Source organism: Notolepis coatsorum, assembly GCF_963971535.1.
Source record: "Notolepis coatsorum genome assembly, chromosome: 9".
NCBI lineage: Eukaryota > Metazoa > Chordata > Actinopteri > Aulopiformes > Paralepididae > Notolepis > Notolepis coatsorum.
The window spans coordinates 12,309,891-12,333,783 of record NC_140173.1 but is presented as its reverse complement, the minus strand read 5'-3'; the positions used below and the strand labels follow the sequence as shown (position 1 = coordinate 12,333,783).

The 23,893-nt window shown below is 47.6% G+C and overlaps 1 protein-coding gene across 1 annotated transcript in view; it reads left to right on the top strand.

Moving 5' to 3' along the window:
• Positions 1-23,893, top strand: part of arfgef3 (ARFGEF family member 3) — a 182,814-nt gene that overhangs the window by 132,021 nt on the left and 26,900 nt on the right. The window contains 5 exon segments of the mRNA XM_084321258.1: positions 507-683; positions 962-1,076; positions 2,640-2,742; positions 15,666-15,797; positions 19,179-19,309. Coding sequence (XP_084177384.1) covers positions 507-683; positions 962-1,076; positions 2,640-2,742; positions 15,666-15,797; positions 19,179-19,309 — 658 coding nt within the window.

Genomic DNA, 23,893 nt, shown 5'->3' with positions numbered 1-23,893 from the left:
GAAAGGTTAACCCTTTGTAGTGTGGTACTGAAAGGTTAACCTTCTGTAGTGTGGTAGTGAAAGGTTAACCCTTTGTAGTGTGGTAGTGAAAGGTTAACCTTCTGTAGTGTGGTAGTGAAAGGTTAACCCTTTGTAGTGTGGTAGTGAAAGGTTAACCTTCTGTAGTGTGGTAGTGAAAGGTTAACCTTCTGTAGTGTGGTAGTGAAAGGTTAACCTTCTGTAGTGTGGTACTGAAAGGTTAACCTTCTGTAGTGTGGTAGTGAAAGGTTAACCCTTTGTAGTGTGGTAGTGAAAGGTTAACCTTCTGTAGTGTGGTAGTGAAAGGGTTAACCCTTTGTAGTGTGGTAGTGAAAGGTTAACCTTCTGTAGTGTGGTAGTGAAAGGTTAACCCTTTGTAGTGTGGTACTGAAAGGGTTAAGAAGAGCATGCACAAGAAGCAAGACTTATCCACTCCACTGCTGACTCCTCTTCTCTCCCCCCCCCCCCCCCCCCCCTCCCCTATCCAGGACCGGGTTTCGCCATCTTCTCGGTCATCCAGCTCCTACTTCCTGTGATGTCACTGTGGCTGCAGCGTAGCCATGGCGACCACTCCTACTGGGATGCAGCCGCCGCCAACTTCAAACACGCCATCGGCCTGTGCTGCGAGCTGGTGGTGGAGCACGTCAACAGCTGCATCCACTCGGGTGGGTCTCCTTCCTGTCACATGTACTGAAAACAACTCCTGTGATTGGTCCCTCCTGAAGCACATGTACTGAAAACAACTTCTGTGATTGGTTCCCTCCTGAAGCACATGTACTGAAAACAACGTCTGTGATTGGTCCCTCCTGAAGCACATGTACTGAAAACAACGTCTGTGATTGGTCCCTCCTGAAGCACATGTACTGAAAACAACTTCTGTGATTGGTTCCCTCCTGAAGCACATGTACTGAAAACAACTTCTGTGATTGGTTCCCTCCTGTAGACATCGGCTATGAGTCTCTTATCAATCTGATGCTGAAGGATCTGTTTAAACTGCTGGTGGCCAGTGTGTCTGAGCCTGCAGAGACCATCTCTAGGGTGGGCTGCTCCTGTATCAGGTAACACACACACACACACACACACACACACACACACACACACACACACACATTACGTCTATTATATTGTATTGCAGTGACAGAGCGTGTGCATTAAGTCTATTATATTATATTGCAGTGACAGAGCGTGTGCATTAAGTCTATTATATTATATTGCAGTGACAGAGCGTGTGCATTAAGTCTATTATATTATATTGCAGTGACAGAGCGTGTGCATTAAGTCTATTATATTATATTGCAGTGACAGAGCGTGTGCATTAAGTCTATTATATTGTATTGCAGTGACAGAGCGTGTGCATTAAGTCTATTATATTATATTGCAGTGACAGAGCGTGTGCATTAAGTCTATTATATTGTATTGCAGTGACAGAGCGTGTGCATTAAGTCTATTATATTGTATTGCAGTGACAGAGCGTGTGCATTAAGTCTATTATATTGTATTGCAGTGACAGAGCGTGTGCATTAAGTCTATTATATTGAGGGCGGCTACGTGGCGTAGTGGGCAAGGCGCTCGCCACGAATGACGGAGACGCTGGGCTCGCCAGTTCGAGCCCAGCGCTCCACATTTGTTTTCAGTTTAGCTGGTCGTCCGCACTAATACACATTGGCCGTATTAGGGGGTGGGAAACTGATGGGTGGGGATCGGGCGTTGTGGACAGCGACTCCTACAGGTCGGTTGGTGCGCGTGCGCAGTAGAATCAGGAAGTGTCGGGGGCAGCGTGAGCCTCCCACGCGTTACTCCTCGCCACCGAGAGATCGAGCTGCGCAGGTGAAAAGATGCGACTGCTGTTACCTCAAGTACCGGAGGGGACTCGTGCTATGTATGACTTAGTCCACATTGCAGCCGGCTTGTGGGAGGCAAGAAACAGCGTTCGTGACAGGGGAGGGTTGAATTGGATGATACGAAATTGGGATGGGAGAAAATATAGAAAAATGGGAGAAAAAGTGGATAATAAAAAAAAAAAAAGTCTATTATATTGTATTGCAGTGACAGAGCGTGTGCATTAAGTCTATTATATTGTATTGCAGTGACAGCTCACTACAACTATACATGTGAGCAGCAGCCAGTAAGGAGGGAGATCACTACACATGAGACCTTTCTCCCACCAGTACAAACCGTTTCACTTTCTCCCTCAAATTCAAATGTATTTATTTACGGATGCAGCCGCCCAGAAACATGTATTACAGAGCTTGTTCTCTTGTTGTATGACAATCTACATATTTGGCAACTAATACTGACCACTGACCTTTCTCCCCACATAGATATAACAACTTTTTTCTTTCTCTCTCTCTCCTTCCCTCTCCCCGTCTCTTTCTCCGTCTGTCTATCTCTCTGTCTCTCTCCCTATCTCTCTCTGTCTCTGCCTCTCTCTCTTTCTCTGTCTATCTCTCTGTCTCTCTCCCTATCCCTCTCTCTCTCTCTCTCCCTATCTCTCTCTGTCTCTGCCTCTCTCTCTTTCTCTGTCTATCTCTCTGTCTCTCTCCCTATCCCTCTCTCTCTCTCTCTCTCTCTCTCCGTCTCTCTCTCTCTCTCTCTCCCTCCACCCCCCCTCTCTCTACCAGGTATGTGTTAGTGACAGTGGGTCCAGTCTTCACAGAGGAGATGTGGAGGCTGGCATGCTGTGCCCTGCAGGACGCCTTCTCTGCTACACTGGAACCTGTTAAGGTACACACACACACGCACACGCACACACACGCACACGCACACGCGCGCACACACGCACACACACAACCGTGCAGACAACACACAGAAACACAGACATAATGTTCACAATACATATATGCAGACAGGTAAGTGTTGGTCTACGTATTGTGATGGGAATTTATAATATAATGTGAGCAAAATAACAATTGTCTGAGTCCAACGTTGAATAAAAAATTAGATAGATTTATTTCCTTATTTGATCATACAAGGAAATGCTCAGTTCAAAATCAGACCAGTGTAACAAATGGCTGACCACGAAGTGAGACCGAAGTCTCGTTGAATACACAGTTGATACACAGTTGATACACAGTTGATACACAGTTGATACACAGTTGATACATGCATATGACGTAAGAAGCTGGAAAATCACCAGGAGGGTTGGTTAAACTGACTGTTATGGCTGTCTTACAAGGAAACAGAGCGGTTCCCAGCTACAAGAGTTCATAACAATATTGCTTTGGCTGGCTATCGAGACACACACACACTACGCTGATCTCAATGTATCAGTCTGTAAAACGATATCTCAACACAGATCCATAATGACATGATAATATATTCCACGACAGTATGTATGTATATAATATATATTATATATATATATATATATATATACACACACACAGTGCACGCTTCTTGCCACCACTCCTTGCTCAGATCAATTTACTGTTGTTGTAAATCCATCCGGCTGCATCTCAAATCCCTTTCCGTTAATAAAAAGCTAAAACGGAACATTAATCTGCATGAACACTGTTACAAAGGGTCAGATTAAACCGAATATATATATGTATTACTTGAGATATATTGTATAGTATTTGTATATCGTCTGATATCCCTTGTATATTCTTTGTACATATACACGGAATATCCCTTTACCTGGTACAGGACAGACCATAATATTCGTTCTCCTATTGGAAGCGATCCCCTAGGCGCCACTGCCATACCCCCCAATGTCTAGTTCAAAGTCACCGCTAAGACATGTCTGGACATGCCCGGTTCTGCGCAAGAATACGAGACAGAAATAAGGCTGGTACTAGATTGTTCACCTTACATATAAATACGTCGCAGGTGGATACAGCAGTTAGTTACCCCAATAAGTTGAAGCCTCACACCACGATACAACGTGCTGTGAAGTGGGCCCGTTTTGCCCCGAAATAGAGCCTTGAGACCGCGTGCGAATTGATAGCTGAAGTGTCAGAGTTTGACGCTGTATAGTCGAGTTCGACCTATTCTATTATTAAGTAATAGTCTATTATGTATAGTGTATCGTGCGGCTACCGTTCTACAGTGACCAGCATTACCAACGTTTCATCGTACCGAGCTAGTGTGCTTATCCAGGCTGGGCGGCTTAATTGGTCCTTCGAGCCGGATGGTAATTAGCGTAATATTAATATAATATTAATATTAACATGGCCAATGATGAACACTCCACAAACGGTTCTCCTAAGCTAGATCGCCCGGAGCGCAGACGGCAGCCACCTCGTTACCTAGAGGACTACGCTGCCAGTCTACTACCTAGCTTTATACAGACGTTAAACGCGGAAAAAGCGGATAGTAAAAGTATGTCAAACCCTACCGACCAGGCGACCCCGCCAGTAGAGACCCTAGTGGGTTCTAACGTCACTGACCAAGCTCACGGGGGGGACCAGGAGGGACCTGACATGACTTTACCCCCCGCCAACGTCAACGAGGTAGTCCCCGGAGAGCTCCAGGATAAAGAAAGCGCTCCAGGGACGGAACCCGACCCACTACCAGAAGAGACGCACACCCAGGAGATGGACCTTCTCGGAGCGCGACAGGAGAACGGATCTCCAACGAGCACTGCCAGAAGCCGATCACCTCCGCCTGTGTCTTCCCCCAGCGAAGCGGACAAGATGCTGGCGCAGGCATTCATCGCCACCCTGGCAGCCTCCACCGAACGCGATCGACTTCAAGCGCAACAGACGAGCGAGCGCGAACAAGCTGCAGACCAACGAGAGCGCCTTCACGCGCAACTCCAAGCGCAAGCCCTCAGTGAACGCGAACATTCTGCAACCGAGCGAGAGCGCTTCCAGGCGCAACAAAGGAGTGAAGACGACCGCATAAGACTGGAGCCCAGACGCCTTCAGACGGAAGAGAACATTGAAAGAAGCCGCGCCGATGCACAGTGCGCCGCCGCCAATGCACAGCGCGACGCCGCCCATGCCAGCGCCAATGCACAGCGCGACGCCGCCAATGCACAGCGTGACGCCGCCCATGCCAGCGCCAATGCACAGCGCGACGCCGCCAATGCCCAGCGCGAAGCAGTGCGCGACGCCGCCCATGCCCAGCGCGAGGCAGAGCGCGACCGGCTGCAGGCGCAGATGATGGACAAATTGATTGCCATGGCGACACCCCCTCTCTCCGCACGGAGCTCCCGGAGATCATCACGACAAGGGTCTAGGACACATTCCCCTACCCGACCAAGCGACCCGGGACCCCGCCAACAGGAGGATCCTGTCCACGTCTCCGAACCCCCTCCCCGGCCGGTCCATACGAGACCCAGCAACCGGGAAGAACCGGCCTACGTCGCCGAGAGACTGAACAGAAGACTCCAGGACCTAGCAGAGGAAGAGGAAGAGGAAGAGGAGGAATGTCAAGCCGACCAGCAGCAACGTACTCTGGACCAGGAGGCCCAGTACAGCCCCGACCAGCAGCAACGTACTCTGGACCAGGAGGCCCAGTACAGCCCAGACGTCAGCCCCGAGGCACTGCGCTACAAACCCCCGACTCAACTCACGGGTGAGTTTGACGCACCGTCAGCACCGAGGAACAGCACCTGGGTACCCGACCCCTGGTACCCACCAAGTACCAGCCCACGACGACACGTACGGGGAGACTTGCCCAGGAGGCCTCTCCCCCAACGCTCACCGATGTGCCAGCCATCCATGGCATCGTACCTTGGCACACCGACGTTCCCGGACTTCACACACAAGAACAGAGCACAGTACACAGAGCTACGAATGTGCTTAGAGACAATGATGTCCGATGTCCCCGATGAGACGTACAAGTATGCTATCCTACTCAAGCACCTGAAGGTGCCCAGAGCGCATAATATAGCGCTGGCATATTCCAACTCAAGTACCCCATACACCGCGGCTCTAGTAGCCCTCGACCAACGTTATGGACGCATATGGGACTACGTGATACAAGAGATAAGAGACATCGACCGTCTCCCCCCAGCCAGAGACAACAGAGCATTAGATGACCTCTCTATCAAGGTACAGTCCCTGGTAGGGATGCTGGGGTCCCCAAAAGGAAAAAGGGATATACGAACTGTACGCTAACTCTAATGTAGAAAGGATATTAGAGAAGCTCCCTCCCGCCCGACAAGAGCGCTTCAGGCGGCAAAGAGACCACCGCGACCCCAACGGCCCAGAGGCATCCCTCCTAGACCTATCTTAGTTCCTCGCCAGGGAGGTCAGCAGCCTACGACTGGACACGTTCGTGTGGAGTGGACCAAGCCCAAGACCAGGACCTCGGGGATCAAATGATAACCGCCGGTCGGTGACCGTTATGCACCAAGCCGAATCAGTACCGCAGCACAAGAACCACAACACCCCCTCGACGAAAGAGGAGTGGAAGATTGAATGCCAGTACTGTGAAGGGGAACATCGGCTGTATCAATGCGACACTTTCGGGAAGCTGACCACGGACGAGGTGAGTCAGTGGATCAAAGACCACCGCCATATGGCAGCTGAGTGTCGTTTGAAGAAGAAGTGCAGCAGGTGCGGCGGCGCCCACTTGGAGGTCCTGCATGACATCAACAGGCGTCCGCCAGGACAACAAAGTGGGCCCGTCGCGGTAATGTACCAGGCCGAGGCGGTGGCACCAGTACCGAAGATCCACCAGACCGCCCCCTACTGTACCTACTGCGACGGCGGACACTGGCTGGCACAGTGCGCCGAATATAAGACACTGAACCCCGCCCAAGTTGAACAGTGGCGTGAGGCGGCCCAGGCGGGCGCCGCTTACCGTGCAGCACTGTGCAGGGCCCACCAGAAGATCCAAGGCAACCGACCAACAGGAGTGCTCCATATAGACCAGCATAGCGGGACCCCCCGAGTGCTCATCAAAGTGGTCAGAGTGCTCCTGAGCTACGAGGACAAGGTCCTGGACACTTACGCCGTCCTGGACGATGGGTCTGAAAAGACTCTCCTCCTCGCTTCCGCCGCAGCCCAGTTGGGCCTGCGGGGTGCCAAAGGTACCATGACAATACGTACCATCAGAAGAGACCAGAAGACCATAAAGGGTAAAAATGTCTCCTTCAAGATAGCAGCGGTGGACCAGCCCGAGAAGCAGTATAGTATTACCAACGTCTTCACCAGCCACGACATAGTCCTATCACAGTACACCTACCCCATCCCACAGCTGATGGCGAAGTATGTGCACCTACGTCAACTACCTATACCGCTTATCGACGGCGCCACACCGACCCTGCTCATCGGCTCCGACCACGCGGACCTCATTCTCCCAATTGAGGCGGCCCACATCGGACCCAAAGGATGCCCAGTCGCGGTTCAGACCCGACTGGGGTGGACGCTCCAGGGCCCCCTCTACGGACTTGACAGTCAACCCACGTCTACACGCTGCCTACACACAAAGGCGGGCGACACCGGCCACTCCCTCGTACAGCCCGTTGAGAGGCTATTGACATTAGGCGAGAGGCCTGTGAGAGAATCGTGGGCACAAGAGGGAGTTCGGAACTCCACCCCCCTCGGCTGCGCTCCAGACGTAGCTGACCTCGAACCCAGCACCCCAAGCGACTCCTTGATGGGGCGGCCGGAACCGGCCCCTCCTCAGACGGGGTACAGAGCAAACAAGAGAAACAGACGGAGGAGGTGGAGGCGCAGCCAAGCACAGATCAAAGCAGTCTCAGGCCCGCTTCCTCCTAACCCCCCTACCATCCCTTCCAGCCCGTCAGAAGTGGGTCAAGGACGGGGACAACTTAAAAGTGGACACAGTCGTCGTGATCATAGACCAGTCACTACCCCGAGCTGCGTGGCCGGCCGGCCGCGTAAGCAAAGTGATCACTGGTGCCGACGGAAAGGTCAGAGCGGCAGAAGTGCTCGTCCAAGGGCGGACATACACCCGACCCGTGGCGAGGCTGATAGAGTTGCCAAGGCTCCCCGACTCTCCTAATGACGACCATGACCCACTGACTTTGTGAATTGCCCGACTCCTCACAACGGACATTGAGTAGTGGACAGTGCGGTTAATCTGTCTCTGCTTATCTAATTAGGTGCGGACTAATTAGGAGGCGGCTGTTACAAAGGGTCAGATTAAACCGAATATATATATGTATTACTTGAGATATATTGTATAGTATTTGTATATCGTCTGATATCCCTTGTATATTCTTTGTACATATACACGGAATATCCCTTTACCTGGTACAGGACAGACCATAATATTCGTTCTCCTATTGGAAGCGATCCCCTAGGCGCCACTGCCATACCCCCCAATGTCTAGTTCAAAGTCACCGCTAAGACATGTCTGGACATGCCCGGTTCTGCGCAAGAATACGAGACAGAAATAAGGCTGGTACTAGATTGTTCACCTTACGTATAAATACGTCGCAGGTGGATACAGCAGTTAGTTACCCCAATAAGTTGAAGCCTCACACCACGATACAACGTGCTGTGAAGTGGGCCCGTTTTGCCCCGAAATAGAGCCTTGAGACCGCGTGCGAATTGATAGCTGAAGTGTCAGAGTTTGACGCTGTATAGTCGAGTTCGACCTATTCTATTATTAAGTAATAGTCTATTATGTATAGTGTATCGTGCGGCTACCGTTCTACAGTGACCAGCATTACCAACGTTTCATCGTACCGAGCTAGTGTGCTTATCCAGGCTGGGCGGCTTAACCTGGTGCCGTCATCCGAGGAGCCCTAGACGAGAACCGTGTGGATATGTACACTGGATAACCTACCCGACGACTACAGAGCCCTTTTCGGCTGGATTATATTTGCTTTGGTCCTGTAGCTGTTGGAGCGGAGAATCGTCTACACCCACTGTTGTGTGGGATTTACCCTGTGAGGAGCACCGTCGAGCCCGCCTCTAGTACTCTGAGGCTGGCTAGCTTTCCTCCATGCGGCACTGCATACCGGAGAATAGCTGTTGTTCGTCTACGGATCAAGGGATTATTGCACTGTCTCCTGTACCTGGAGTCTCCTTATTCCTCGTTGACCCAGACTTTCTGCGACCGACAAATCCTCTCCCCTGCTGGCTTACAACCGGAGGGACCCCTTTAGTATCTCCAGCTGATCTACTAGTGTACCATATATAATTCTTATGATACAGGTGGTATTAATTATCTCCTGCGTAATATTCTCATGGACTTACGCTCTTGACCTATTCATGCACATTCTTCGCCTTACAAGCGCAACTCTCAATCTTGATAAGTAATGTAAGATAATCTTCGTGCTGCTAATAAATATTCTTCTAAACAGTATTTCTTGTGAAGCTGTGTTATTGTGGGTGTGTTCATCTCATATACCTGTGTACTGTATGGCCAGTAGTAATGTACATAACGCAGTAGTGGTTTAATGATACCATACTTATTTAATACAGTCAGGGAATTGTACCCCTCAGTTACAAACACCTAAAGGATAACGGTGACTCCCAGTACAGGGGCAAAGGGAAAAGCTGCCCCCATGAATCAAAGATTGACCCCATATTTAGCAGGGGTCTAAATCTTCCAGAATAATTGCTCTCGTATGATGTTTGAATCCAGTTATAGCTTGCAAATTAAACGTCTCATCGGTCATACAACCTTATCCCAACAACCTTATTGCATGTGACACAGAGGCACATGTCACCTAATGATATGTTGCTGCTGGAGGTTATTTAGATTAGATTACATTACATTAGATTCTAATTAGGGATGTCCGATATTATCGGCCTACCGATATTATCGGCCGATATCGGCATTAAAATGTGATATCGGAAAATATCTGTATCTGTTTTCAATTTTTTTTTGTTTAAATTTTTTTTTATATAACCTTTATTTACCCAGGCAAGCAAGTAAGAACAAATTCTGATTTTATTTATTGTCAAAAGTATGCATAATGTTGTGTTAATTCCACAACAAGAGATATGTAATGTTAATTACCTGAAATTATTCCATTTTTTTGGGGGGGGAAACCCTGCATATATCGGTATCGGTTGATATCGGTATCGGAAATTAAGAGTTGGACAATATCGGTATATCGGTATCGGTAAAAAAGCCAATATCGAGCATCCCTAATTCTAATGTATTGTCATCATGAAGCACAAGTACAGTACATGGAAAATAGGTTAGCAGCGTCTAACCAGAGTGCACATGTAACAGTAAAGTGCAACAGTAATATACAATGTACAGGAGATTAAACTGGGTATAAAATATATAAATGAGTACTACTGAGTAATACTGCTAATCAGATGTATGTACAGAGTTGTAGTATTAATATGTACAGTGATACCGTATATGCAGGTGTATTAGTAGGTATATAGAAGGATTATATGCAGATCTATTCAGACAGATATATGGTAAATATAAATATAAATGTGCGCTATATAGAGCACTATTGTACATGCTATCATACAGTTATATGGGTTGACTATAGTATGAGGTAGGTAGTTGTGATTTTAGTGATGCACGATATATCGGCCGCCGATATAATATCGGCCGATATGGCTGTTTTTTTACACATCGGTATCGGTCCGATTTCAAGATAGGGCCGATATATAAAAAAAATATTTTTTAGGGATGCTCGATATTGGCTTTTTTACCGATACCGATATACCGATATTGTCCAACTCTTAATTTCCGATACCGATATCAACCGATATCAACCGATACCGATATATGCAGGGTTTCCCCCCCCAAAAAAAATGAATAATTTCAGGTAATTAACATTACATATATCTTGTTGTGGAATTAACACAACATTATGCATACTTTTGACAATAAATAAAATCAGAATTTGTTCTTACTTGCTTGCCTGGGTAAATAAAGGTTATAGAAATGTAAAAAAAAATATATATATAAAAAATATTTGAATACCGATATTTTCCGATATGACATTTTAATGCCGATATCGGCCGATAATATCTGTAGGCCGATAATATCGGACATCCCTAATTTTTTTTTATATATTCTTTTTTCTTTTTACATGTTTTGGCCTTAAATAGTTTCAAAATATCTGTCATTTCTGAAAATAAGTTACAAAAGTAAAAAAAAAAAATAATGCGTTTTGGAAAATAGCTCTTTATTTGATTATCATAAAAAAGTGTTTTCTTTACAGAGATATCGACATCGGTAAATATCGGTATTGGCCAGAACAGCAATATTAATATCGGTTATCGGTATCGGCCACAATTTTCACATCGGTGCATCATATGATAATAACTATAATTTCAGTGCAGTTGTAGACAGTGAAAGCAAACTGTCATGTCATGCTAAACTGTTCATCTTGGCCATGAGTTGATTTGAGCAAACACTCCAACAAGGTAGTGTCTAGATCCCACCACTGGGACGGACGTTTATAATTTTATCTTTCGATTTTCACTTGTGTGTGTGTGTGTGCGTGTGTGTGTGTGCGTGTGTGTGTGTGTGCGCGTGTGTGTGCGGATGATGGGCACTTGTCAGTGCATTTGTGTCCTTCTGTTCCAAGGACCCTGTGATATCTGACTGACTGCATATAATCTGCTTTACAGCTTAGAGCACCAGCCTTTTACACACACATTAATGTGTGTGTGTGTGTGAGAGAGAGATTTATACACTATGTGCGTGTGTGAGAGAGAGACAGAGAGAGAGAGAGAGTCAGCGCCTGGTAGGAATCAAAAGGTCTTTGAGTTGAGGTCATGAAAGACCTTTTTTTTCTTTTTACTCCACTAATCCAGTTTTAATTTACTGGAACTTTTTCGCCAAGTCCACAACACTGCGGATATTACAGTACATGTGTTGGCAGCCAGACAACATTAGCTTATGTAATATTCTCTCATTGGGAAACTATCAAAGCTACGGTAACACTAATACTGTAGGGGGCGCAGTAATAACGATTAAGTACCCAGGAACTAATGACAAAGTATATGTTAATAACAATAATAATGGTTGGATTAAGGGGCGGATCAAGGGGCGGCACGGTGGTGTCATGGTTAACACTGTCTCCTCACAGCTACTGTCTGTCTGTCTGTCTGTCTGTCTGTCTGTCTGTCTGTCTGTCTGTCTGTCTGTCTGTCTGTCTGTCTGTCTGTCTCCCACCCACCCACACACCCACCCACCCACCCATCTTACATGTGTGTTTAGCTGCAGGACAAATTAAGACAGTTCCTCAAGTCTCAGAGGGGAGTCCTTCCAGAATGGCTTCTACTTCCTAATGTCTTGTCAGTAAAGAACATTTGACTCCCTATCTTCTACCTGCCTACTTCTAATTCTAAAAGTTAAAGGTATCCAATGGAGTCTTTTGACCTAGTTGATGGACTTGCCTGATGGATGGTCCCTGAAGATGGTGTCTGGCGTGTTCAGCACGGGGATGCACACACACCACAAGCACAGGGGTGACCTAGAACATCAAACAGTGCCCTGGAGTTGTGTAAACATAGCGACAATCGACTTTGCTGAGGTAATACACAGTACATTTCGCAGAGTAAATTTTACTCAAACTGAGTACATTTTACTCCAACTGAGTACATTTTACTCAAACTGAGTACAATTTTACAGTTTTGAGTCAAATGTACTCGGTTTGAGTAAAATGTACTCTGCGAAATTTACTGTGTATGAAGTAGGAAATTAGTATTCAGCTTGTAGACTATAGAACAACCATAGAAAACTCTTGTCTATTTGGGTGGAAATGTGAATATAGTGTCTGCCTTATGTCTCTGTTCCTGTTTTGTAGTTTATTTTGTAGACCATGCTACACGTGTATATTTTTAAATAATGTGCTAAATAAATCAACTAAATTAATATAAGAAAATCAGTTCCATAATTTATTCCTGTGCTTTGTTACCTCATAGTTCCTTATTATTATTTCCGTTCCACTTAATTATTATATGTGACTTAAGATGTAAGTAACTGTTTTTAGACGGGGCTCTGGACAGTGCGGGTATGATATTTAATATGGCATGTCAGACTAAAGACACATGGCTTTATAATGCCCTCACGCATATTGGCGGATGACCTAGGGCTGTGCTAGTGTGCTTATATAATATGGGTGTTAATGTGCTTCATATTGCAAAGAGTATTATTCGGCATGGCATATGCTTTCAGACAAATGCCGTGTCTCCACTAGCCGGGGGTTTAGCCGCGCTGTGACCCGTCTGGCACACGGTGAGCGTCTCCGTTGTCTTTTATAACCCGGCCAGGCCTGGCTGGGTCTGTTGTATCACCGTGGGTTAGCTTGTGTCCCACACCTGGCTGGGTCTGTTGTATCACCGTGGGTTAGCTTGTGTCCCACACCTGGCTGGGTCTGTTGTATCACCGTGGGTTAGCTTGTGTCCCACACCTGGCTGGGTCTGTTGTATCACCGTGGGTTAGCTTGTGTCCCACACCTGGCTGGGACTGTTGTATCACCGTGGGTTAGCTTGTGTACCACACCTGGCTGGGTCTGTTGTATCACCGTGGGTTAGCTTGTGTACCACACCTGGCTGGGTCTGTTGTATCACCGTGGGTTAGCTTGTGTCCCACACCTGGCTGGGACTGTTGTATCACCGTGGGTTAGCTTGTGTACCACACCTGGCTGGGTCTGTTGTATCACCGTGGGTTAGCTTGTGTCCCACACCTGGCTGGGTCTGTTGTATCACCGTGGGTTAGCTTGTGTCCCACACCTGGCTGGGTCTGTTGTATCACCGTGGGTTAGCTTGTGTCCCACACCTGGCTGGGACTGTTGTATCACCGTGGGTTAGCTTGTGTACCACACCTGGCTGGGTCTGTTGTATCACCGTGGGTTAGCTTGTGTACCACACCTGGCTGGGTCTGTTGTATCACCGTGGGTTAGCTTGTGTCCCACACCTGGCTGGGACTGTTGTATCACCGTGGGTTAGCTTGTGTACCACACCTGGCTGGGTCTGTTGTATCACCGTGGGTTAGCTTGTGTCCCACAGTCGGTGGTGGTGTGCATTTTTGAAAGGTTGCCTTTCTTTTTTCCAATTCCTATTTTAAATGTGTGGTTTCTGCAGGACTAGTGGTGATACAGTACATCTACCTTTTAACACGTAGCTCATACTTTCAGACATACAACATCAACAGATGTCCTATGGTTGGCTTTATATGCACGATCTGTTTTAATCTGCCATGTATTCAGGTCTGATGTATGTATGTATGTATGTATGTATGTATGTATGTATGTATTAGGGATGCTCGATATTGGCTTTTTTACCGATACCGATATTCCGATATTGTCCAACTCTTAATTTCCGATACCGATATCAACCGATACCGATATATGCAGGGTTTCCCCCCCAAAAAACTTCAATTTCAGGTAACTAATCATTTCACTGGATGCAATATTGTTATTGTTTTTATTTATTTTTTTACCGATACCGATATTTTCCGATATCACATTTTACTGCCGATATCGGCCGATAATATCGGTCGGCCGATAATATCGGACATCCCTAGTATGTATGTATGTATGTATGTATGTATGTATGTATGTATGTATGTATGTATGTATGTATGTATGTGTATGTATGTGTATGTGTATGTGTATGTGTATGTGTGTGTGTGTGTGTGTGTGTGTGTGTGTGTGTGTATGTATGTATGTATCATATGTATGTATGTATGTATGTATGTATGTATGCGTGTGTATGTGTGTATGTGTGTATGTGTGTATGTATGTATGTATGTATGTATGTATGTATGTATGTATGTATGTGTGTATGCGTGTGTGTGTGTATGCGTGTATGTATGTATGTATGTATGTATGTATGTATGTATGTATGTATGTATCATATGTATGTATGTATGTATGTATGTATGTATGTATGTGTGTGTGTGTGTGTGTGTGTGTGTGTGTGTGTGTGTGTGTGTGTGTGTGTGTGTGTGTGTGTGTGTGTGTGTGTGTGTGTGTGTGTGTGTGTGTGTGTGTGTGTGTGTGTGTGTGTGTGTGTGTGTGTGTGTGTGTGTGTGTGTGTGTGTGTGTGTGTGTGTGTGTATGATACTATACTACTTTGCAGTAGGTGTGGCAGGTCTCCTGGCTTGGAGGGTAGGAGCAAGAAAACATAAAGCAATGGACCTGTCTCAAACCCCGCCCTCTTTTCTTGATCCTCCAATCACAACTGTCGCTTACCTCGGACAAACTTGGTTTGTCCGAGGTAAGCGACAGTTGTGATTGGAGGATCAAGAAAAGGGGCAGGGTTTTGAGACAGGTCAATTGGAAACCGTTCAGACACCTTCTGCAAGGAAGAGATTTGTTGTATATTCAGTTGCTCATGAAAAGACAAAAAGAAACCAGGTCTATGTTTCATGTGTCGACCTTTACATGAAATATAATTAACAGAATGGCTCACATCTGGAGCTTTGGATGCTATGAGACTCGACCTGCTTTAGGTGTGGAGAGTCAATCCGCCAGTCGCGGATAACGGCCTGCATTTTATTATCGTTTTTTTTTCAATTCCTCCTGTTATCATGTGCATCAACTGATCAACTCTCTCTCTCTCCTCTCACTCTCCTCTCTCACTCTCCTCTTTCACTCCTCTCTCTCACTCTCTCTCTCTCTCCTCTCTCTCTCTCTCTCTGTCTCTCTCTCTCTCTCTCACTCTCTCTCTCTCACTCTCCTCTCTCTGTCTCTCTCTCTCCTCTCTCTCTCCTCTCTGTCTCTCTCTCTCCTCTCTCTCTCTCTCTCCCTCCCTCTCTCCCCCCTCTCTCGACCCCCCCCCCCCCTGTAGAACCTCCTAGCGTGTTTCCGGAGTGGCTCGGACAGTTTCTCCGGGGACGCCTGTGAGGTGAAGGTGGCGGCCCCGTCCCACTCCCCCTCTGCGGAGGCTGAGTACTGGAGGATCAAGGCCATGGCCCAGCAGGTCGGGTCAACACTCTCCTTCTGGTCAAATTACTTCTTTAATAAAGTCTATTTCAAATAGATATAAAAATGCTTTTCTGAGACTCTACCAGTACTGTAAGTCCAGGGTTATGGATCTTCTAGGGCTCGGAACTAGAGATGTTCGATATTGGCTTTTTTACCGATATCCGATATATACCGATATTGTCCAACTCTTAATTTCCGATACCGATATCAACCGATACCGATATATGCAGGGTTTCCCCCCCAAAAACGGAAACATTTCAGGTAATTAACATTACATATCTCTTGTTGTGGAATTAACACAACATTATGCATACTTTTTGACAATAAATAAAATAAGAATGTGTTCTTACTTGCTTGCCTGGGTAAATAAAGGTTAAATAAATGTAATTTTTTTTTTTTTTTTTACCGAAACCAATATTTTCCGATATTACATTTTAATGCCAATATCGGCCGATAATATCGGACATCCCTAGCTGAGAGGGTGCTGACTAGACTACAGGCAGATGGAATAGGAACACGAAGAGGCACTCGTTTATGACAACAGATAAACGTCACGATTGATTAAATGAGCATGATGGCGGATTATGCGGTTGGGAGAGAGTTCAGCATCCTGACCGCCTGGTGGGTGAGGGGGGGGGTGGGTGGAGCTCTGAGGCTGGTGGGGAGAGGGGAGGTGGAGCTCTGAGACTGGTGGGGAGAGGGGAGGTGGAGCTCTGAGACTGGTGGGGAGAGGGGAGGTGGAGCTCTGAGAGGGGAGGTGGAGAGGGGAGGTGGAGCTCTGAGACTGGTGGGGAGAGGGGAGGTGGAGCTCTGAGACTGGTGGGGAGAGGGGAGGTGGAGCTCTGAGAGGGGAGGTGGAGAGGGGAGGTGGAGCTCTGAGACTGGTGGGGAGAGGGGAGGTGGAGCTCTGAGACTGGTGGGGAGAGGGGAGGTGGAGCTCTGAGAGGGGAGGTGGAGCTCTGAGAGGGGAGGTGGAGCTCTGAGAGGGGAGGTGGAGCTCTGAGAGGGGAGGTGGAGCTCTGAGACTGGTGGGGAGAGGGGAGGTGGAGCTCTGAGAGGGGAGGTGGAGCTCTGAGAGGGGAGGTGGAGCTCTGAGACTGGTGGGGAGAGGGGAGGTGGAGCTCTGAGGCTGGTGAGGAGAGGGGAGGTGGAGCTCTGAGGCTGGTGGGGAGAGGGGAGGTGGAGCTCTGAGACTGGAGGGGAGAGGGGAGGTGGAGCTCTGAGAGGGGAGGTGGAGCTCTGAGAGGGGAGGTGGAGCTCTGAGAGGGGAGGTGGAGCTCTGAGACTGGTGGGGAGAGGGGAGGTGGAGCTCTGAGAGGGGAGGTGGAGAGGGGAGGTGGAGCTCTGAGACTGGTGGGGAGAGGGGAGGTGGAGCTCTGAGAGGGGAGGTGGAGCTCTGAGAGGGGAGGTGGAGCTCTGAGGCTGGTGGGGAGAGGGGAGGTGGAGCTCTGAGACTGGAGGGGAGAGGGGAGGTGGAGCTCTGAGAGGGGAGGTGGAGCTCTGAGAGGGGAGGTGGAGCTCTGAGACTGGTGGGGAGAGGGGAGGTGGAGCTCTGAGACTGGTGGGGAGAGGGGAGGTGGAGCTCTGAGACTGGTGGGGAGAGGGGAGGTGGAGCTCTGAGAGGGGAGGGGAGGTGGAGCTCTGAGACTGGTGAGGAGAGGGGAGGTGGAGCTCTGAGAGGGGAGGGGAGGTGGAGCTCTGAGACTGGTGGGGAGAGGGGAGGTGGAGCTCTGAGAGGGGAGGGGAGGTGGAGCTCTGAGACTGGTGGGGAGAGGGGAGGTGGAGCTCTGAGAGGGGAGGGGAGGTGGAGCTCTGAGACTGGTGAGGAGAGGGGAGGTGGAGCTCTGAGAGGGGAGGTGGAGCTCTGAGAGGGGAGGTGGAGCTCTGAGACTGGTGAGGAGAGGGGAGGTGGAGCTCTGAGAGGGGAGGTGGAGCTCTGAGAGGGGAGGGGAGGTGGAGCTCTGAGAGGGGAGGGGAGGTGGAGCTCTGAGACTGGTGAGGAGAGGGGAGGTGGAGCTCTGAGAGGGGAGGTGGAGCTCTGAGACTGGTGAGGAGAGGGGAGGTGGAGCTCTGAGAGGGGAGGTGGAGCTCTGAGAGGGGAGGTGGAGCTCTGAGACTGGTGAGGAGAGGGGAGGTGGAGCTCTGAGAGGGGAGGTGGAGCTCTGAGAGGGGAGGGGAGGTGGAGCTCTGAGACTGGTGGGGAGAGGGGAGGTGGAGCTCTGAGAGGGGAGGTGGGTGGGGTCAGACGGGGGTGTTGTCCAGTATCCAATTACAGATTGAGGTGTTCAGGCCCAAAAGGTCCAGCTCACAGTAGTTATCAGCTGCTGAGGAACGACGCCGGTGTTGAAAACACTGAACTGAAGTCTTACGAACAGCGTTCTCACATACAGTCGGAGCCTTTGGTGTCCAGATGTGACGGCCGAGTCGACGGCAGAGGAGACTGTGTCACCAGTGGACCGGTTGGCATGACGTGCAAACTGAAAGGGGTCCAGGGTGGGTGGGTGGGAGGGATGGATCCATTCAATGTGACGCATGACTTAGCCTCTCAAAACACGTTGTGATGGTCGATGTGAGTGCCACTGGGCGAGAGTCTTTGAGACGGGATGGGGCTGGTTTCTTTGGCACGGGTGTGATGGCGGCGGCGCCCTCCAAGCGTGTGGGAACAGCTGACCATCACACGCGCAAACAAAATCATCAGTGACCCTCTGCACCCAGCTCACCACCTCTCCCAACGCCTCCCCTCTGGCAGGAGGTTCAGGTCACTGGGCAGTCCAACTGTGAGGTCCAACCACCGTTTCTTCCCCGAGGCCATACAGCTGCTCGACTCCTCCTAATCTTCACCCCATGCTTGTTATGTTCTCTGGTTTTTTGTTACGTTCAAGTCAAGTCAAGAGTTTTATTTGTCACGGCATACAAGTATACAATGAAATGCGGGTTGCACCTGATGTTTGTATTTTTTCATACTGTACTGTTCTGTCGTGTATTTTTTTTAGATGGTGTATTTCTGTACTGTACTGTTCCGTTTAGGGATGTCCGATATTATCGGCCTACCGATATTATCGGCCGATATCGGCATTAAAATGTGATATCGGTTGATATCGGTATCGGAAATTAAGAGTTGGACAATATCGGTATATCGGTATCGGTAAAAAAGCCAATATCGAGCATCCCTAGTTCCGTTGTGTCTTCTATGTGGTGTATTGTCGCAGCTACCACCGGCCTGGCCTGGCCGTGTGGCAATAAAAGGAACTTGAACTTGACTCGAGGAGGAGCTGGAGACGTCTGCGAGGACCTCCTTGAGGCCGCTCGGGTCAGTCGGTGGCTCAGATGAAGGTGAACGCCGTCACACTGAGCTGCGTCTGCTCCCCCCCTGCAGGTGTTCATGCTGGACACCCAGTGTTCCCCTAAGACCCCCAACAACAAGGAGGGCTTCGAGCACGCTCAGTCCTGCGTGCTCGTCATCGAGCTGCCGTGTGACCAGCGGGCCAATGGGCACGCTCAGAAGAGGTGGGACACACACACACACACTCTCACACACACACACACAAACACTCAAACACACTCACTCACACACACACACACACACACACACACACACACACACTTGCACCCTCACACACACACACACACACACACACGCACATACACACACGCACCCTCACACACACACACACGCACACACGCACACACACACACACACACACACTCAAAGTTTTAAACTTTTTTATTTATTTATTTTTTTATATAAATATCCTCAAACTAAATCCTCAATTTGAATAAAGTGATTAATCTGATTAAATGAGCCTCTTTTTTTATTAAATCAACTTTCTTTAATGAATATAAAGTTTTTTTTAATACTATAATATTAGTGTAGCCTAATCTTTATCTGCAACTGTGAAGAAAAACCACATTGGTTCAAACAGAATGAATAGACACATAAAAGAAACATAATTTTTTTAATCTTTTTAATAAAAAATTCGAATTTTGATTTAGAATTCGAATGTTAACATAACGAACGAACGTTCGAACATTCGGGCTCAGCCTTAGCACACACACACACACACACACACACACATGCACCCTCGCACACACACACACATACACACACAACCGCCTAATATTGCTTTTAGTATCGGTTCACAGTATATTTAAGTCTTCTTTCATAATTCGATGACCTCTTCATTTCTTTCCCTCTCTTTCTGCTGCTTTCGCTACAGGAAACTTGGGTAAGGTTGTTTTTGTGACATCACTGACATGGTTATGTTTTAACATTGGGGAAATTAAAGGAGAACTATTTAGCTATTTCTTTCACTATTTGGGCAATTTTACACAATTCCTGTGAGTCTATGGAACACATCTGTAAGGTTTTTTTCAATAAAATTCCCGAGTCCCAAATCCCTCCCACCCTTTTCTACTAGTGAAGCTGCGCTGTCTTCTCTGTCTGTGTGTGTAGCTAGTGGCTCAGCTTCAACTCCCATAGGAAACGCACACACACACACACACACACACACACACACACACACACACACACACACACACACACAGAGGAGTACCGCATAGACAGAGAGACGAGAGCACAGCGAGCAACGCGCGTGTGTGCATGTGTGACGGCTCAAGTCACAAGTGTGTGTAAAAGCAGGGGGAGAGATTGCTCCGAGACTGTCTGTCTCTCTCTCTCTCCCTCTCTCTCTTTTGAGGAAGTGTCTGACAGGGAAACCGCTTCTGCATTATTTCCACTTGCTCCGTTGTTGAGCGAATTGTTGATTGTGGGCGGTGGCTACAACCACAGAAGGAGCTGAGGTATGCAGATCAGAATTCTTACACGCAGGGGTGCAGTCGTAATATCAGAACTGCCTGTACGCTGTTTAAATGATGCCACGTGCACGCGCGCTCCCGTGCATGCGCATACATGTTCCCTCACGTGTGCACAGAACAGATGATTATTATGCATAAATAGTAGGAAACATGTTTGTATAGGAAATTACTAGTTTTAGTTTAGTTTTTTTAAATATTGCCTTGAAATAGAGTAGCTGAAAAAGGTAGCAGGATGTAGCCTTCAATATATAAAGAAATTATATTAAAACAAACAATGTTTTAAATGTAATGTAATTTCTTTAATTGAATTAACTTAAACTAGAAAAGTAAATACAAACTAAATTAACAATGTAACTTACAGTTTACAGAAGGACAGTTTCCTTCTGAAGCACAACGAAATGTCTCATCCTTCCAGTCGGGACCATTTGGTTCCACAGCTCAAGCAAACCCCCACCAATTGGTACAGGGCTTGTATTTTGGTTTTGCGCTTCTCGTTCTTTGTTATGCTATTGGTATCCTATTATTATGCAAAGACTAGGTGATAGATAAGTGCCGGGTACTTAGCGCACAGCGTGACGAGTCGAGTGAAAGTTGTGAACGCATTTTTGTGTGCACGCGCATGCACATCCGTGCACGTACTTCTGCTCAGAAAACTGCTGGGTCAGCGTGGGACCACCACTGCACCACTGCTTACACGTCACAGATCCTCTAAATTCAGAATGGCTTGGTTCAGTGGGGGAGGATCTTGTCACAGCTGAACTGGAGGAATGCGCCTGAATGAGAATTTCACACCTAGTCAGTGTTGGTACAACCCCACATTGCTACAGTAGAAAACAATGCAATTGTATTTTAAACCATTACAAATCGTTGAATAACAACTTGTATATAAATAGTTTTTTCCACCGAATTGTTCAATAAACTACAGAAAATATCTTAGCAGCATCTCTGCACCTTTACCCTCATTGAGATGCAAGGATCTAATGTGCAAATTGGCAACAGGCACCCATTGATATTTATCAGGAATTCCAAGTTGGCAGCTTAATATTCTTTAAAGACATGTCAATCAACATCTACTCAGCTTCCTGTGTCTGCTGAAGATAAATGTGTCATGTGACCACATATCGGACGATATGATAGGTTTGACCTATTAGTGACATCACACACAACTCAGATTTCAGGGAAGTACAGAGAAGTTCTCCCTCTCTAGGGGAGAAATGTTCCAACCTGACCCGCCAGATAGTCTGTTAAGACAGAACCATCTGGGAAGTCGTCCTTTGAAACTGTTTGTAACTTTCATAACTTGCCGTCTTCTCGCTGTTGTCACACCTAAAACCACGCCCATTTCTGACAGTAGTTTCTCAAAGCACACTGATTGGTTCGGACCACTGTAGTTTGGGCACGAGCGCATAACTTGAAGCCTGACGAGATGGATTCTTCTCACGTGATCGAAGCCAGTTGCTGTGCAAGTTTCTGTACAAGTAACGTTATGTCAAAGGCATGCCTCCAAGAGGAGTTAACCATAACAAAATAAAATAACACTTTAAATGGCTATGTACCAGGGTGGCAACAATAACTTCATTATTGTAATACTGCAGGAGGTATACTTACACAAGGTTGGTCACAATACTGCTGTTATGTCTCTGTTTCTTTTTACTATGGAATCAAATCAAATGGAAATGCCATAATATAGATACATAAATGTGCCTAAAATCACTTACAGTTGCATGAAATGGATATGTTCTTGTTTTTAAGATAGTTGGAAGGAGCGGCCGGGTAGCACAGCGGACTAAGCGCCTGTCTACCACCGCAGAGACACTGGTATCGAATCCGGCTGTCAGCGGTGCCTCCGGCTTGGCCGGTCGTCATACTGGCACAATTGGCAGAGTCAGCGGGAGGGAAGCTGGTGGGTGGTAATCTGGTCGTTGTAAAACAGCGACTCCTACAGGTCGGTCAGGGCGCCTGCACAGCGAGGAAGGGAAATGGTGAAGGTATAGTGTGACCTCCCACGCGTTACACTTCACCAATGAGAGTCCTCGCTGGCAGGTGAAAAGAGGCAGCTGGCTGTCTCCTATGTATCGGAGGAAGCATGTGATAGACTTCAGGGCTCCTTAGACTGACCAGTGGGGGGCACATGCGCACAACGACCAGGAAGGGGAGGGGGGAATTGGCATAAAGACTAAATTGGGATGGGAGGAAAATACAGAAAAATAGGAGGAGAAAAAGTGGATAAAAAAAAATAAAGATAGTTGGAAGGACAAATACCACCCCCCCTGCTTTTAAATGTCTAAGGATTCAAAATGTTATTTCAAATAAATAAATACATTAATTAATTGATAAATAGATAAACACATAGATACGTAAATAAGTAAATAAATAGTTCAATTAATAAACACATGAATGAATTAAATCAAATAAAAACGATTGGAAGGTTAACCAGGGATAATCTGGATTAATATTTACAAACCATTCGACTGTCGTGAGAAGTACTACTGCCCACGGTTACAGAAACATGCTTTCTGTGTTTTCATCAAGCTGTCCAGGATTACGGCGACAAAATCTGTTAAAAAAAAAAAAGTATTTATTTTTAAAAATATGTTGTTCTTAATTCTCCCAGATAAACTGCCGTCTTTGATAAGGCAGCAGCTACACAGAAGCAGACGCTCTCCTGACGTGTTCAGACGCTCTCCTGACGTGTTCAGACGCTCTCCTGTGTTCAGACGCTCTCCTGACGTGTTCAGACGCTCTCCTGACGTGTTCAGACGCTCTCCTGACGTGTTCAGACGCTCTCCTGACGTGTTCAGACGCTCTCCTGACGTGTTCAGACGCTCTCCTGACGTGTTCAGACGCTCTCCCGTGTTCAGACGCTCTCCTGACATGTTCAGACGCTCTCCTGACGTGTTCAGACGCTCTCCTGTGTTCAGACGCTCTCCTGACATGTTCAGACGCTCTCCTGACGTGTTCAGACGCTCTCCCGTGTTCAGACGCTCTCCTGACGTGTTCAGACGCTCTCCTGACGTGTTCAGACGCTCTCCTGTGTTCAGACGCTCTCCTGACGTGTTCAGACGCTCTCCTGACGTGTTCAGACGCTCTCCTGACGTGTTCAGACGCTCTCCTGGCGTGTTCAGACGCTCTCCTGACGTGTTCAGACGCTCTCCTGACGTGTTCAGACGCTCTCCTGACGTGTTCAGACGCTCTCCTGACGTGTTCAGACGCTCTCCTGGCGTGTTCAGACGCTCTCCTGGCGTGTTCAGACGCTCTCCTGACGTGTTCAGACGC